We start from the raw sequence: 17,430 nt of genomic DNA, 5'->3' as shown, positions 1-17,430 counted from the left end.
ATATGAAAAAATTTAATGTACAATTTAAAAATACAACTAACCTGGATACATTTAACGATATTCTTATAATAGAATTATTATACTCCATACATTGTAAAACAGAAAAAGAAATAATTAATTTATAATTTTAATAACTTTATTTTTTGAAAATTATAATTTTAATAACTTGATTGTATCAGTACACTTGATATTTAAAATAATGACAAATAAATTGAAAAGGTTAAAGCAAAAATATATCGAAAGATTAACATTGAAATACATACGGTTCTGGGCCGAGACCCATTAACCCGACCCATATTTACCATATCTATTTCTTCTCTGTTCCTTCTCTGCTGAGGCAATTTCTCTCTGTCTCAGTAATATACATCTTCAATTAAGGTACTCATTCACATGAATTATCATTTGCTGTTGTGTTTATATATAATTTTCATTGTCATTTGTGTAATAAGATCATTCTAGTGTTAATTTGACATGACCTGAATCTCTTTAGTATATCATTTTCTTGTTCCTGTACTGTAAATATTTATGTGGGTGCTTTTCTTTTTCTTGAAAGCTAATATCTTTACATGAATTTTAAGGTCTGCGTATATTTTACCCTCCCCGCTTAAGAGTAGGATATACTGTGTGTGTTTGGTTAAAGGTTTATTCTTTTTCGTGGCGGTTCTCTATTAATGTTTTGATTTTTGTTGATTGCTTAAGGAAATTCATGTGGATAATTTATTTACATTAGGGTCTTAGTTTCCGTAAAACATGTGAAATGTGATTCTGGTCTTAGTATGTAGATGGTGTGTTAAGATGTTGCGTTACGGCTACCTTTTGGTATACTCTGCACTCTGCTTATGTATGGTTTAGAATTCGGAACCACACTTCCTAAGTTCTAGGCCTTGGTCCTTTTAGCGTAATTTTCAGAATAAAAAAGGTCAGTCTGAACTGGCGCATTTGAAGTAAATTGGTCAGTTTAGCATTCGCTTAACTCATTCTACTGGTGTTTCGGCCAAAAATTAATATATTCTAAGCTATGTTTTATTTGCTCTATGTTGGTATTAAAATGAGCCAATGTTCTGAGATTTCACTTTTTGGCATCTTAGTATCTTACCCCTCATTTCTGTGCTAGTCATTCTCCTGTTTTTATTCCGTTGCCCAAGCCCCATATGCTTTTACTTGCATAACATGATGGGTACTGCAGTATATTCTTTGAATAGGTCGGGGTAGACGATCGGTTATCACAGAAGGCTGATGTGTTCATTGTGTAATTCATACTTTTTACACCTAAGAATAGTTTGATGTTTATGCCAATAATCTATTATAGTGCTTCATGTCGTTATTTGTGTCATTTCTTTGTTTTTTAACCTTTAACTGTATTTTTACTTCTTGCAGGCTGGTTACTCTTCAAAGACGAACTGCTATTTGTTGATTGTAATTTTGTACATCTGAGGGGTTATACAGTAGTGCAATCTCCGTATGGTTGCTAGCGCAATATTTTGCTTTATCATCTGAACCCTGTCTTCCTGTGTGATATAACCTTAACCGCCTTTCGAAGTTAAAGGGAACAAATGCCTCTTCTATTATCTTCATCACTGATTCTTCCCACGTCTAATAATAACCAGATTAATGTTCTTGATTCAGGATATCACAAGAACATTCACTCCACCCTAAAATATACTTCTACACACTGCATATTTACTAAGACCCCGTGTCAGACTGACAAAAGCTTTAATATAAATCTCAAAAACAAGCCCCTCAGAAGATTCAGGTCTATAGTTGTAGAATGTACGAACTCCAGTTTCGAGTTTTTCGATAGTAAAAGTGGGGTAACTGAAGAATGGAGTTATCAAGAAGATGAAGACACTGATGACATAGATTCTCCATGGGAAGGAGCTGTTGTATATCAGAGAAATGCATCAATCTCACATGTAGAATATTGCACAACCTTAGAAAGGCTAGGTTTAGGAGAATATTCAACGGAAGTTTCGAAGTCTCGAGCTTCTCTGATGGGGTTACGCGTCACAAAGGCTGTGAAGGACTATCCTCTCGGAACACCTGTAATGGTATCACTTGACATAACAAGGAAAAAGCAAAAGCTGCGGCTTGATGGGATCATACGTACAGTTCTCACTCTTGGCTGCAATAGGTATCTATCTAGTGATTTATCACCTGTATATATGCATGCCTAATTACGTACATATATGTCAATCTTATTTACCAAAAGCAAAGTCAGGTATTAAGACGGCATCTCAAGTGTTTTGCCAATTTCACTGAACAGTGCAGTATGCACACACTCACTTTACTTCTTTATATTATGGCGTTGTAATCTAGCTAAAATATGTTGCTATATTGTGAAGATGTGGCGAACCTGCAGCCGAGTGTGTGTTCTCCAACTTCTCACTTCTACTAACTGAAGAACCTGTTGAGGAGCCCGATATTCTAGACATGGGTGTTATGTTTGGAGATTCGACTAACAAGGGAGTAGGAGAGGACCTAGACGACGACTCAATTGATTGGGAAGACCGACTCTTTTTCCCTCGTGAAGAAAAAACCATCGACATTTCAAAGCATATTAGAGATATGGTGCACCTTGAAATTACAATCAATTCAGTATGTGATCCTACATGCAAAGGATTGTGTCTGGATTGTGGTGCGAATCTCAACCTTAAGAACTGCGGTTGTAGCAAACGAAAGGCCAAAGAGACAGCTAGTGGTCCTCTTGGAGGTCTGAAAGAGAAAATGCAACAAAGCTGATTATGGTTTATGAACAGAATCAATAGTGAACATCATCAAAAAATTTGAGTGAAAATGTGTATCATTTTATATGTTTAGCCTCATAGACAGAAACTAATGCCATTCTACACTATTAAGTTCAAAATATTTGACTTTGTAATCAAACAATGGATTAATTGGATTATTAATTTATAATGGATTATGATTCAAAATACTGGAACTGTTATCTATTATTTATCTAGTGAGATTGAACTAGCTTACACCCGTGCAAACAGGTTTTATTTTGAATAGTTTATTTTCTAAGTAATTTTTTGGTATATTATATATTTTTTAATAATTTTAGAATAAAATATAATATAACAATCAAATTTTATATTTATTATATATTCCATATTAACATTTTAAATGTAAAAATTCAATATTTTTTGATAAAAATCGAAATTTAGATATTTACATAATTCTATTTAATATTATATCTACCATTTATACCTGTTAATTAAAAATAAGAGAATCGCATTTCCCTCCATCCCAAAATAGTTGTCACATTTGGTTTTGTGTCGATCAAATTGACTAAAATTTGACTGAAATTTATTATTATTTTATCAATTAACAAAATATAAAAAATATATCACCAAAAATAACTTTTGATTTACTTTTAAGATGTAATTTTTAATTTTTTAAAATAATGAATGATTGACTTATAATTTTTAGTCAAAATTTAGTTAATTTGACCAACAAAAATAAAAATGTGACAACTATTTTGGAACGGAGAGAATAATATTAAATTAATAATTGACCGGCAATACAATGTCGTCAAAAAAGAAAAACATTTCGTATACAAACACTCCCCGAGGCTTGAGGGTTTTTTTAGCGCTGGACGAGGGAATCCCCGTCCAGCGCTAAAAAAGCGCTGGACATATTAAAGTTTTAGTACGATCCTGGCCGCTGGATATGCATCCAACGGGCCAGAAACCGTGTGCTGTTTAACCGGTCCCTGGCATACGGCTGCCAGGGACCTGGACCCTTAATTCACACCGCCTTTGTTTCATCTGCTCTACCATCTCGCGGCTATTGCTATGGTAATTTCTTTAATTTATTTCTAATTTTTTTAATCATATTTATATTACTGCAATTCAATTTCGATGATTTCACGCTAATTGAACTAATCATTTATCAAGCTTCTCGATTTTGATTCTTGTTTTGTATGATCTTGTTTTGCTCGTATTCAGTTTTCGCAATCGATTCCGTTGATTTGTATTGTTTGTAGTTGTAACCGGATTTATGGGCTCTGGATGTTACTTATGAACTGACTGGATTGCCTAATTTTGTTTTGTTTTGCGCTGCTTTGTGTTTTATTGGTCTTGTTTGTTTCGGTTTCGTTGAGGATTTGAGGTATGCGATGGTTAGGGGAATTGTGGAGGTTTTGTCGGGGATCGCGTTAGTTTTACTTTTTAGCTAGGGTTAGTAATTTTAGCGAATTTGTCGGGATATTGAAAATGTATGGTCGCTATTGTATTTATGTGTTAAGGGTATATGTCAATAGGTGGGGTTGGTTGGGTGGATTGGGCTGAGTGTTCGTGAACATAGCTAGAGGTTGAATGAGGAGTGTAAATTTGATAGGATGAGATTTGTGAGCGACACGTGTAAGAGTGAGTGGTTATTCGCTATTTGTGGGATTGATTTTGAGTTTTGGTTTCTTTGAATGAAATAGAGGAGTAAATGTGAATTTATGGTGAATTAGACATGATACGATTTTGATTTTAGTCTTTGGTTTGAGATTGAAAGAGTAGATGATGTGAATAATGTGTATCACAATCCAAAAGTAAGATGCATTTTCAACAGCCGCCCAGAGCTGTGAATTTCACCAACAAAATCCTATAATACTTCCCCATCATAAGCAAAGAAAATATGATTTCTAGAGGATGGATAAACACAACTCTAGACAAGTTTAGTGCTCTACTCTGTAGCCCCAAGTTAAAACGACTTTTTTGCTAATGAGCGCTAGGTTCAACCATGAGTCAACCTCATGAAGGAAGAAAAATGATCCGTGGTATACGTCTCCACCTCCATATTGATAGATAATACCACACAGATGTATGGCGTAAAGATTACGCAGGCACTGGGAATAATATTATCCAGGAGATGCGACCTGAGAATAACATGAAATGCACCTTAAAAAGCTATAATAACAAGAATTACTTACTTCACGAACAATCTCCATTGTATCTTCAATTTCTTTTCTATGGGCAGCTATTAGTGCTTCTTCCTCCTCGAGTATATCATTTATATTCCCATCCATTGGAGATTCAGGTTGTCTTGAAACAATATTGTCTTTGTCAAAAGTGGGAGGGTTCTGCTGCTTGAAAGTTGTGGTGAGCTGGGTAGAGCTTGTGGTATCTTTCTTTGGCCAATTCCCGACCTTTTCAGACTTGTCGTCCCTAGACACTTTTCTTCGCGGTGGTGATACCTTCTGCACCTTCTCTTCAGTGTCAACCAATTGCTGGGGAAATGATGCTGAGGGCACCTTGTTACTGCTTGAACCACCAAACGTATTCGTTACATTAATCTTCCCTTTATCCATATATGCAGAAATCATTCCAGCCTCTTTCCGGATGTTTGAGGAGTTGTTGATAGGAATGCTAGCACTGTTTATCCAGATCAGCAGTAGATTAGTAAGACAAATTTCCTTTGTCTACAAATCTTCTGTTTGTATCTGTCGATTTAACATCTCGATATTGCTCATAAACATCAGCAGCATCAGTTGGAGAAGGTGCAGGAGTCATCGTTGAAGATTCTTTGTCAGGGAGTTGTGATAATGAACTTGAGGCCTGATCTATTTTAGGATTTCCACTTTTCAGTAGACTTTTAACCCTGTCCGCATATCTCAGAGTATTGAGAGTGTGCTCGCATGATCCAGCATTTGGAGATACGCAAGAGATCATGACAGTTCTAGAGTTCCCAACAAAGGAGTCCCGGAGAACCTCAGTGAGTTTACGAGTTTACTTCCCACGAAATGGAATATGAATCTGGTCATTGTCAAGAGCATGAATGCACTCCTTCAAAGCCAGACGACTCTTGTTCTATCAGCTGTACTTCAGTTCCTTATTAATATATCTATCGCTTATAAAAAAGTAACGTGTAGAAAATTGTTATGGGAAAATATGCTAGATTCTGGGATGTCTATGCTTGTAGATTTACATGGTGAATAACTTTAATTATTGAATGTTATTGGGGAATGATGATGCGAAAATTGTTCTGGCAATGATTAAGTTGAAAACTAGAATTACGTGGTAATTTTAAGTTTAGAGATTCTGTGTTGTGGTTTGTGTAAGAACGTTGCCATTCATAGAACTACTTTTCAAGTTGAGCCAAATATAGATTATGTTATTCAGAAAATGTCATGAACAATAACTAGCATCTTTCTCAATCTACAAAAAACTGAAAGCATTAAGTGCCTCGATAGTGTGAATCCGGACAACTCCTTCCTTCATTTTATGTAACCTAGGCTATTTAAATGATATATTATGAAATTATGACATTTGGATAATTCTGGTAAAAAATATGTAGTTTGTCTTGAGGGGTTATTTTACCATATTATATACATTTTTTAGTATGTGTATCTGTTGTATAGATACAGTGAATTGTTTGCTACCTAGTACCTTAAAATATGTTAGTAATTGTCTTGCAATTATATTAATTATTAAAATTGAGATTTTGTCATCGTACACTCATAAGTAAAATGAGTTTATATATGCTAAATCTAATGTAGCTGCCTTTTTTATGTCTTTTCTAGGGCACCACAATGATACAGGATAATGTGTTGGCAATTACCGATCATGTTATTTTGCCTATTAGCGTAGTACTCAATGCGATCAAAGAAATCAAGACAGAAGGAATCGAACAAACCGATCCTTTGGTTATTACTCAAGCTTCATTAATAGGTGTGTCAGTACTGTCCCTTAATTATTTTTTCATTTTCCTTCCAGTCCTAGACAAGTTTATTGCATAATATCAGCTAATTTTACTCCTTAGTTTACTAGTTATTTTGCTAAATTGGTGTGGCATGCATGATATTAAGGTGTGATAGAAGTGATTCCGTCCTTTATTTTTGTCATTTTTTTTTCAATGTTGCTTCAGTAAAGTGCCTTTTCTGTTAGCTTGCTTTTTGGTTTGCTATGTAGCCTTTATCAAAACATGTACCCTCCAAGTCGCTTATATGCTGCCTAGCCACTTCCTAGATCTCTGAAGGAATTATTGGTGCTTTACAATATATTGTACATACATACATACATACATGCGCGCGCGCACACACACACACACATATATGTATTAGTATTCTGAATATGGTAGCAATTTTATCAGTATTGGCGATAATTGTTTGGTTTATGAATTGCAGGCTCCTTGCCTGTGGATCCTTCCTCTGTGGATATTGTCGTTTGCATCTGCCATTCATTGGATTTTCTTGATAAAAAATTGTTGGATGAGTTCTCACGAGTGCTGAGACCTGGCGGACAGATCCTCTTCCAGACTTCACAGTCTACCCTTGACCAGGTGGTAATGTACTGTTTTCTTCTCTCTAACATGGTGAATTTGTTATGTTGATCGTATTTTTATTTTGGCAGACAACATCTTCTTTACAAGGAAAGCTTCTAGTTGCCGGCTATGTTGACGTGCAGATTGGTACAATGACATTAACAGTGCCATCAGAGGTTTCACAGCCTATTACAGTGAGTGCTTTATATATTTAAGTGGCAAGACTCATCTAGTGTTCCTTCCTACTTTCCTTATAATTAAATTTACAATTTATCCTGATATGTTGAAGCATCCATTCCCAGCTAGGTTTGAATATCATGCTTAAATATTGATTTTTTTTTTCCAACAGGTAAAGGCAAAGAGGCCTTCTTGGAAGGTTGGCTCGTCATTCTCTATAAAAAAGGCAATGAAAAATTTGCCCAAGCTTCAAATTGATGATGATATGGATCTCATCGATGAGGATAGTCTTTTATCTGAAGATGATTTAAAGAAACCACAGATCCCACCTGGTAGGACAACAAGATTGTTTAAACCTCATTGTGTTTTATATATTTGGTTTTGCTCTTTCTGCCTCTTTAAGACTGAAAAATGCCAAGAAAGGTTGTTATTTGCCTCAGATAAGAGGTGAAAGTGCAGCTCCCAGAACCCAGTTTTTTCATCTCTGAGCTCACTCATTTTTGCCTTTGCAGTTGGTGATTGTGAAGTCAGCAACACAAGGAAAGCTTGCAAAAACTGCAGTTGTGGACGGGCTGAGGCAGAACAAAAAGTACAAAAGATAGGACCAACTATGGACCAGCTGGAAAATCCTCAATCAGCCTGTGGCAGTGTATGCATTTTCGTATCTTAGTTAATAATATAGTTATCTATTTGTCACTTTTTTATGTCATGGGCCTTCATTGAGAATTGTTAGTTGTCATTGATCTCTAAAATCTGATCTGCAACTTCAGTGCGGACTTGGTGATGCTTTTCGGTGCGGTTCATGCCCATACAAAGGTCTACCTCCATTCAAACTTGGAGAGAAGGTGAGTAGTGTGATCTCACTTTAAATACATATGATCAGACATTATTTGAGAAAGAATGTTGCTAACTTATAATCAATTGATATATAAAGATAATTTAATATGTTTATATCCTGCAGGTATCACTGTCTGGAAATTTTCTAGCAGCTGACATCTAAGTTGGCGGCAGGAGGTTTAATTAAAAAATTTCTGGTGGTGCTATGTTGTGCTTGATCTTTGGAAGCAAGCAGTTTTTGTTCTTATAGAGATGCTGGCCTAGCTGGATTTTCGAATACGATATGTGTGCAACTATAATAGACTTTAAGTTTGCAAAGTATTATGAGCTAATGAATTGTTTTGTTCCTTTTCACTATATCCGTTTAATCTTTTCTTTACTATCTTGTAAAACATAGAAAAACAGTGAAGCTCTGCCTACCGCTCTTACACTAAGAGGAACGGAAATATTGAATGAAGGTTTAACCTTGATGATTGATTTACATTTTACATTTGATTTCTTGAATGTTTGATTGTTCGCTTTGGCTTTGCTGATTCTTACACTGGTTTCTAATTGAGTTTAAGGTTTTCTGATGACCATGCATTATTATGAAGGGCAGGCGTTTCAAATTTGCTGAAATGTCGGTTCATTGAACGATAAATCTCCATATTAAAAAATTGGGTTTTGTTCCACACCCCTGTGTGCCAGCTAAGCCTTAACCAACATATAGCTTCAAAATCGTTAGATCTGAATTTCAAAGGTGTAGATTCAAACTTTTTTTTTTGGTCATCCGCTATAATTTTCCGCAGATCCGCGGAAATTATAGCGGATGGCAAAAAAAAAATTGCTTGAATCTGGACCTTTGAAATATAGATCCGACGCCTTGGAAGTGTATGTTATATAAACCCTCTCCGGAAACCACTTGCTGGGGACCAGGACCCTGAAAAATTATGTTTAAAACATCTATCGGGGCAGATTAAAATATACTTTTGTGAAACGACTTTTGTATATAAATATGTGCTGTTTAAATAAGTGTACAAACAAAATCCTAATGGATATTATTAAACATAAATAGGGTATCACTCCATAGCATACCCTCTTATATGGAGTTACCTAGCACACCATTATAAATATACACATAATATATATTTAATTATTTTTTTTATGAAATATAATTGCAAATTTTGATTATTAAACCGAAAACGAAGTTATACAATTTTTTTATTCCAAAGATCATCTAAAATTATGCAATATCTCGATATGATTCTATAACAGAATAATAATCACTCAGAATTATTCTGTTGAATCAGTTTCGAAAATATAATTATTTTAATCAAATTTTAAGGGTTAAATTACTTAAATAGATTTATTTTATCATATTCTATATTAGAATCACGTTTTATATGTATTTTATAACAGAATTTATAATAAAATTGATGATTTATAGTAGCGCACTATGTAACTCCATGTAAGAAATTCCTCTCTGAAATGATGTCCAACATAAATATACTTGCAAGTTGCAAACTATAAAATTAAATGATTATAAAATGACTTCCTCCATTGTTATGGTCCATTTGGTTTAAAATAGTGATTTTTTTAGATGTTTTCTTCATTTTTATACGGTTCTTGTTACGTTGTTTTGCAAATATTTTAAATTTAAAGTTTTTATAAAATATAATTTTTCAAATTTCTTTTAAACAGATTTGTTAAAATAAAAAGTTCAAATACCAAATTTTATACAGAAAAAGAATAATTAAAATAATTTATAAATCTATATATTATTAAGATTTTAAAATGCATTTCGATCCATACATTTCATAATATATATAATTAAATGCAATGGAATAATAAATAAAGGTGCCACTAACAAAAACAACAGAAGACAGAAATGTCAGCATGAGAAAGAACAGAGAACAACTGTCCACATTTTTCTCCTTTGATTACAATACAAAAATATCTAAGCATCACCCGGACCAAGATTTACCATGAAACTTCTTGTCTGTCTTTGACTTTTTGTTTCTTCGTTTTCTTGGTATTATCTTTTATGAATGATATACATATTTACAGAAAGCCATATATAAAATCATAAGATGGATTTGACAGGTTCCTCAACCGCAGATTCTCCACAATCCTCCGCTGAATCTCCTGAAGAACCCTCTAAGGTTCACTATGTTTTCTTATAAAATATTGTTTTTTTTTGTTCTTTAAATGGTGTGTTTATAATAAAAGCAAATGTTAGCTTTGCATGCAATCTATGAGTTGTGTTTCTTATATCAATGGTACAAAAACCTAAATATTGTAACCAAACCTTTGATCTTTTTGTTATGCATGCCTCCACTTGACTCGAACCATCAACCTTTTGTTATCCAGGCCCGAACCAGGAGTTATACCCTTAAATTCCAAAAGTGAAGGAGGTATGTGTAAAGATTATAAGCCAGGACCTCCATTGATGTGACTTGACTTGAACCCCTAACCTCTTCTTGGTGAGTAGGGATGGGCATTTACCCCGCCCCGCTCGATCCCGACCTGATCCCCGCCCCGTTCGGGTCGGGGATTCGGGGAATTTTTCGGGGGCGGGGCGGGGATCGGGGAAAGGTTTATAAAAAATTCGGGGATCGGGGCGGGGTCGGGGATTGGTGTCTCCCCGCCCCGATCCCCGACCCCGATTATATATATATGTATATATATAATAATATATTTATATATATTATTAAAAATAGATAAACTTTATAATATAATTAAAAGTAAAAAATAATCTTTATTTTTATTGATTGATTATAAATATATTGTAATATAATATATTTTATAATTTTAAATTGTTGTTTATTTATATTATAAATCAATTTTAATATGATTTGAGGTTGAAAATATAAGATAATATTATTTTATTATTATATTAGGAGTTTGTAGTTTGTTTTTTAATGAAAAAGTATATTATATATTATAAAATTATTATTTTTTTATTAAAAAATAAAATTCCCCGAAACCCCGCGGGGATCCCCGTTCCCCGTTCGGGGTGGGGATCGGGGAGGAAATTAATCCCCGTTCGGGGTTCGGGGCGGGGTCGGGTAGGGGTATTGAATTCGGGGATCGGGGTCGGGGATAGCACTCCCCGCCCCCGAAGTGCCCCCGTGCCCATCCCTATTGGTGAGACCAAGGATGCAGGGTGTCCATTAGTTTATATAAGAGCTAGGGCTTATTAGAAACTTACCTTCTCTGTTGATCTTTCCAGTGAATTTGCATGAATAATTTTGGTGGTAGATTCATCGTTAAAGTCAATTTTGTATAAGTAGTATGTTGTTTGAATTAAATGCAAGGGAAGTCATGTTAGTCTGTGTTCTTTTACTGAGGATAATGATCACAAGAACCTGCCAAAGTGCTTGAGAAAATCTAATTATGGAATTTAATATCCTTAAAGGTTATACGGATAATTTAAGTAAGAATTAGTATATGTTTCATTGTACAACCAGCCTCACAAGATTAAACGTTTTATTACTTCCAAACTGCGAACATTACCCCTTTTGCCTCTCCAAGTCAATCTGCGGAAAATTGGGTCTGTTGTGACAGTTTTTGAGTTCTGAACATGTAATGCAACTCCGCCAGGCTGTTTAGTGAGTTTTGTGCAAAAATCATTATGTTGCGACTACATTTGTGATTTTGTAAGATTTATTTTTAATCGCAAGATTTAGAGGGTCTTGTATCTTCCTTTCATGCCATCTGATTGATATGTTACGTGTAGGAGGAACATGTAACATCTGTAACTGAGGATTATGACACAACCTGCTGGGGTTGTGGCCTTCACCTTACTGTTTCCCCTTATGAACCCGCTTTTATATGTGGCTGGTGTGGAGCTATAACTAACCGTAATGCCTCTAAAATTGAAAGCAAGTACTTGTGGTGGAGACGTGTACGTGATCGATGCTTTGTTAGTATCCTCTCAGTGTTCATGCTCTTAATGATATGTAAGCCTATATAATTTCTACATCTATTCAGAACACACACACACACATATGGTGCATTATTGTAATTTGATTTTCTATTGCAGTGTTATCGATGTGCCATTAATATAAATGTATGCCTGTATATCCCTCCAGTCTGTGTGTGAAGTGTGTATTGTCATGAATTGTAATGCATACTAAATGCACATTAGAAAAGAAATATGTGTAATTTGTTGCTTCAAGATTTGTATTGTGCATCTTTCGCCTCAATCTTTTATGATCTCTTCGTCTCCTTTTAGTTCTCTTGTTAAACCTCATTTCTCAGATTCTGAATATAGGGTTAGTTAATTGCTTGGTAACAAATTTAGTTTCGGATGGGGATGATTAATTCAACCTAGCCCTTTTAATATTTCTGCAATCTGGTGAGATGAAATTGCATGTTGCTTGTCCTCGACTTGACTAGACAACTAAATTTAGACAGTTAAAAGTTAAGGGGCTTGGAAGGTTTGGAAAATATTTCTTTGTGCAGCTGTCGTAAATCCGCAGTGATGCAATTACAAGTTGAGGCCCGAGGGTCAGTTTAATAATGAAACTGCCAATTTTGAGACTTCTTTCCTCGTAATTTTTAAATTTTGTCAAATATTTAGTTTTCCATTCCCTTATGAAAAATCACATAATCAGATCCTTTCTGTAATTCATTATCCATCATGAAGAAATATTCCTCTGTTTCTGATAATTCTGAATTGCATCTTACAGGTGGAGTTATCTGCGCAATATATCCAGTAGCTTTTTCTATCAGCTATTTTTGTGGGGCTACCCATTGTAGCGTTTCAGTACTATTGGCTATAACTACAATTACCACTTATTGCCTAGCAGCGTTTCGGTCCCCTGGTGCTCCACCACTGATATTATGGGGTAGCTACTCGGTAGTAGGAAGAGGGGGTCTTGAAAATTACACATACTGTCTCTATTGTAAGAAGCCAAAGTCTCCGAGAACTCATCACTGCCGTTCATGCCAAATGTGTGTCTTGGACATGGATCACCACTGCCCTTTTGTAAGTGCCCAAATGTACATCCCTGAGAAGTATATGTTTTCTACTGATAATTTGTGATCTTATTCTTATTTGGTTATTCGGGTATTTCATGTCACAGTGCATTTATAATACACAAGACTATAAGTTTAAAATTTGATTGTATACACATTTTTAGACGACGCTAGGTTTTATAATGAATCTTTTTTAATATTGCGGTACTTCAATTTTTAGGTTTAGGTCTTTGTTGTAATAATGGGTACTTGACTTGTATGCAGATTGGTAACTGTGTTGGCGCAGCAAATCATCGAGTATTCATTTTCTTCCTCATTTCTGCATTGTTGAGTACTGTTTATGTCTCCGTCATATCTGCTTATGCAGCAATCCAAATTTGGCCACCAATAAGATTGTCACCTCCTGCTCGTACGGATGACTTGGCTAGTTTGGACTGGTATTCAGGGAAATTAAAGGAAATTATTTCTGCTTTCTTAAGCTCTATACTGCTTTTACCCGTAGAAAGTGTTGTGCTTGTATATCTATTAGTTGCTAGTTTAGTAGTCGAAATTGGATTAGCCATTCTTCTGTTTCAACAATTGTACTACATATACGAGGGAAAGACATACTTGAATCATCTAATATCACATGGTGTTGAGGATGGAACCAGTTATGGTGTTGAAGAAAAAGATATTCGTAATCTTGTTCGCTTCTTCAGTTGCCCATCTTCTGCATTAAGATTTCTGCCGTGTTTTTGGAGTCTCAAAAAGAGCCACAAGAAATGAAACTGGAACTAGGATGGTGGTTCTCTTGAGGTTAAGATATTCAAAATGGCTGTGATATCATATGCCTCTGTATATTAGTTACCAGTGTACATTTTGTAAAGTGGGATTTTTTACATTGTAGAATGAAAAAGAATGCAGCCTAATTATCTATGCTTTATTTACTGTCTAGCTAGTGATTAAAAAATATATTGTTTCTTTTCACTGGAATGTCTACTGTAAAAAAGATCTTCTGAAATATATGGGTTAATTGAGAAATAGAGAATTTCAATTTTACAAGGAAGCAGTTTGTGAACCTCATTGTCCCACTCTTATCAAGTGTTGAAAGTTGAAGATAAGGTTACCTACCACAGGAGGAAGAAAAATAAATGGCTGAAGCAGCTGGGAACCGGATCTTCTCATCAAGAAGCATGAACATAATTCCGAAAAGCTTGTATCCAGCAGAAACCAAAACATTGCAGTTGCTTGGCCAACCCTCCAGTACTAAAGCCTCCATCAAAAAAGATCAGTTTCCACCGGTAATCCTTCACCCCAAAAACACACACACAATAGTATACTAGGTCTTCCTTCATGCTTTCGTGCATTAATATTTAATATCAGGAGTGCATAGTCATTGTTATAGCTTTTTCTTCATCCAGGAAAGACTACTAAGCTCTGTATTGCATGTAATTTTTTATTATATGTGTGCTTTCAAACTATGAAGATAAGCAAGAAGAATCAGCAGCGAATTCCAAGGCATCTGATCAAGATCTCGACAGCAGAAGGTAGGTGGCAGGGGAAGTGGAACAGTGAATACAATTTATCACTCAGAGACCTTCAGTTGCAAGATTTGGCAGAAGATGGCAATGGAGAAGCAAAGGTCTCCATTTCTCTCTGCGTTGATAAGGTCATTTCCCATTTCTTTTTATCTTTCCTTCTCTTATGAATATATACTTTTGCAGAATTGTGGGATTAATGGAGAATGATTAATTTTTACAGCATGCTGGTTTCGGGCTGTCAGTAGATGGAAGAATTAGTACTTGTTTTACCAGAAAATGCTGCAATTGCTCCCTTCCCTACTGCAGAGAGGTATCTGTCAACTTATTAGTGTTTCTAAATGATGAAAGTTTAATGACTGTCACGCGGTGGATGCTATTTTTTAGCTCATTATACATGCTATGCCCGGGTTTTAACTTCATGACATTTTCTATTTAGATTGATGCAAACTTCAATGTGTGGGTTTTACCATCAAGCAGAGACAACAGCTCGAGTATCCCTGAAATTGGCGGCGATGATCCCTCATTAAGTCTCCGAGCTCTATTTACACACACACACACTTGCTGAGATGCATGACACTTAAAATCATTCACAGATGACATCTCTAATCTACAAAAAGAATTAACATTTCGTACTCTACAGGTGATTTACGTTAACCCTGGATGTGAAGCTGACCTCGACACATTAGTGCAAGACACAATCAGGCTGACAACCTCAGTAGAAGTATAAGAAGGCTTTTTAACTTCTAAAAACATGCAACTCCAGAATTGGTTCTAGGTTTCTTCATGTTGAGATTATCTAACCGACTTCAAATGCATCTGCAGGAAACATGTTCAGAGCTGTGCAAGAAAGCAGAACCAACATTACTCCGTAAGAATATCTTACTCATAATCAATCCAACTATTGAACACCGTATTCAGGCAATTCAGCTAAAAGACTTGTCCTTTAAATTTGCAGATATTAACAAGCAAAAATCTGCTTCAATAGATAAGAGGTGGTCCAGGTTACTGGAGTTGCGAAAAACATATTCATAATAACCAGAACGATAAATATGAGTCTGAATGTTGCATCAAACTACACAAATTTCACTCTCTTTTAGAAATTTGATGCTCTGGGAAAATTGCATGGAGCAATGAACATGAGCTTGGATGCTGTACTAAATTACATGATGAGATAAATCGCAAAAACATTGATGTACATATTCTGTTATAGGATTTTACCATATCTGCTTTGTGCGACTTTGAGTAAATGAAAGTATACTACACGACACGATTGATAGGTTTATTTATACGTTCTTCTAAATTTGCACCAAAGAAGAGAAATTTATGTCACATTGTTTAGAGATAGTGGTTTGGTAAGCATCCCAATTGATTTCGCAATTTGTGCATCTACCAAGCTACCATCTTGGTGGTACTGGACTTAGTTCCAAGAGCAGGGTCATCCTTTTCTCGCTTTGTTAAATTTTCAAATATAAGCATGCAGGTCCTTTATCCCTTGTTGTAATTGGAAAAGTGTATTATATTGGAGATTTGGAGATAAAACAAATTATAATCCACAATCAAATTAATATAAAATGTATTATTTTACAAAATATGTTTTACGGAAATCTTTGATTCGTTAAAAATATTAAACTAAACTTCATAATGTACAAGTTAAACAAAGATCACTAATTTTTTGGAATCCTTAATATCGAGTATTTTCCCCAAGTCGTTAGACATACAGGTACACAAAGCATAATATATTTTCTTGAAAACTATATTTTATAATATTTTATTTATAAAGTATATAAAATTTTAAGATATTCAATGAAATTGTGATTCTCATAGGATATAATTTGTAAAATAATATGTTTTATATATTTTACTTGAATCAGAATATAAATAAATATAAATATATATATGAGTTTAGTTCCATGTAGTCCACGTATTTACTGTAGTACTGTAGACCACGTATGTTCTGCAACTATAGAATGACATAAAAACATTGCAAAATGTATGAAACTTGTTATTTTGTGAAATACATTCTATAAATATCACTATTTCATGAAAAATATTGAAAATCATTTATGTTCGACAAGTAGAACACATATGTTCTGTAATATGTAAATATGTTCTGCAAACTTAACATGTTTTGCAGAATAATGTGTTTTTCGCTATTTAATTTGTAGAATGTTTAAGATTGTCAAATTTTTTATCAAAATAATGATGTTTATAGAAATGATTTGCAAAATAACACATTTTGCAATGTTTTTATGCCATTTTATAGTTGCAGAACATACGTGGTCTACGATACTACGGTAAATATGTGGACTACATGGAACTTTGTTATATATATATATATATATATATACACACACACGGGGTTTCAGGTAACCAGTATAACTAGTAACTAAGTAACTTTTAATCTTAACCATTAGATAATGTTGGTACGCAAAGCAGATGTGTGTTCTATCACGTTCCATGCAACAGTACCCACGTCTAACCTAATTACTCCATGTCTCATAACTACAAAAATGATACAGAAATTGTATAATCATGTGCTAAAAAAGAATACAACAAAAAACCTAAATTATATACTCCCTCCGTCCCATTTTAGTTGTCACATTTGGTTTTGTGCCGGTCAAATTGACTAAAGTTTGACTGAAATTTATTAAAATTTTATCAATTGAAAAAATTAAAAAAATAT

General features: G+C 34.6%; 4 protein-coding genes across 6 annotated transcripts; all 4 read left to right on the top strand.

Moving 5' to 3' along the window:
* Positions 1–269: 269 nt before the first annotated feature.
* Positions 270–2,913, top strand: LOC108200700 (large ribosomal RNA subunit accumulation protein YCED homolog 1, chloroplastic). The gene is made up of 3 exons (XM_017368942.2): positions 270–378; positions 1,378–2,131; positions 2,343–2,913. The coding sequence occupies exons 2-3, from the start codon at positions 1,554–1,556 to the stop codon at positions 2,737–2,739; spliced, it is 975 nt and encodes a 324-aa protein (XP_017224431.1). The 5' UTR covers positions 270–378; positions 1,378–1,553; the 3' UTR covers positions 2,740–2,913.
* Positions 2,914–3,553: 640 nt separating this feature from the next.
* On the top strand, positions 3,554–8,769 carry LOC108203145 (anamorsin homolog). Of its 2 annotated transcripts, none has more exons than XM_017371906.2 (8): positions 3,554–3,797; positions 6,512–6,659; positions 7,115–7,269; positions 7,341–7,445; positions 7,601–7,760; positions 7,941–8,077; positions 8,199–8,273; positions 8,390–8,769. In XM_017371906.2, the coding sequence occupies exons 1-8, from the start codon at positions 3,795–3,797 to the stop codon at positions 8,426–8,428; spliced, it is 822 nt and encodes a 273-aa protein (XP_017227395.1). In that variant the 5' UTR covers positions 3,554–3,794; the 3' UTR covers positions 8,429–8,769. The 2 variants fall into 2 exon arrangements, with proteins under 2 accessions (XP_017227395.1, XP_063940890.1); XM_064084820.1 differs by lacking the exon at positions 3,554–3,797 and adding an exon at positions 5,644–5,703.
* Positions 8,770–10,139: 1,370 nt separating this feature from the next.
* LOC135146720 (protein S-acyltransferase 11-like) lies at positions 10,140–14,151 on the top strand. Its single transcript, XM_064085517.1, has 4 exons — positions 10,140–10,406; positions 11,984–12,206; positions 12,939–13,237; positions 13,492–14,151. The coding sequence occupies exons 1-4, from the start codon at positions 10,335–10,337 to the stop codon at positions 13,990–13,992; spliced, it is 1,095 nt and encodes a 364-aa protein (XP_063941587.1). The 5' UTR covers positions 10,140–10,334; the 3' UTR covers positions 13,993–14,151.
* A 106-nt stretch (positions 14,152–14,257) lies between these two features.
* LOC108200470 (large ribosomal RNA subunit accumulation protein YCED homolog 2, chloroplastic) lies at positions 14,258–16,029 on the top strand. Of its 2 annotated transcripts, none has more exons than XM_017368639.2 (7): positions 14,258–14,507; positions 14,693–14,875; positions 14,968–15,057; positions 15,184–15,270; positions 15,388–15,468; positions 15,570–15,615; positions 15,703–16,029. In XM_017368639.2, exons 1-7 carry the CDS (start codon positions 14,358–14,360, stop codon positions 15,777–15,779), a joined length of 714 nt encoding a protein of 237 aa, XP_017224128.1. In that variant the 5' UTR covers positions 14,258–14,357; the 3' UTR covers positions 15,780–16,029. The 2 variants fall into 2 exon arrangements, with proteins under 2 accessions (XP_017224128.1, XP_063941588.1); XM_064085518.1 differs by having other exon boundaries at positions 14,367–14,507; positions 14,628–14,875.
* Positions 16,030–17,430: the final 1,401 nt, after the last annotated feature.

Source organism: Daucus carota, chromosome 9 (assembly GCF_001625215.2).
Source record: "Daucus carota subsp. sativus chromosome 9, DH1 v3.0, whole genome shotgun sequence".
Classification (NCBI taxonomy): domain Eukaryota; kingdom Viridiplantae; phylum Streptophyta; class Magnoliopsida; order Apiales; family Apiaceae; genus Daucus; species Daucus carota.
Note: the sequence above shows the minus strand (reverse complement) of the source record. Positions and strands in the feature narration are given on the sequence as shown.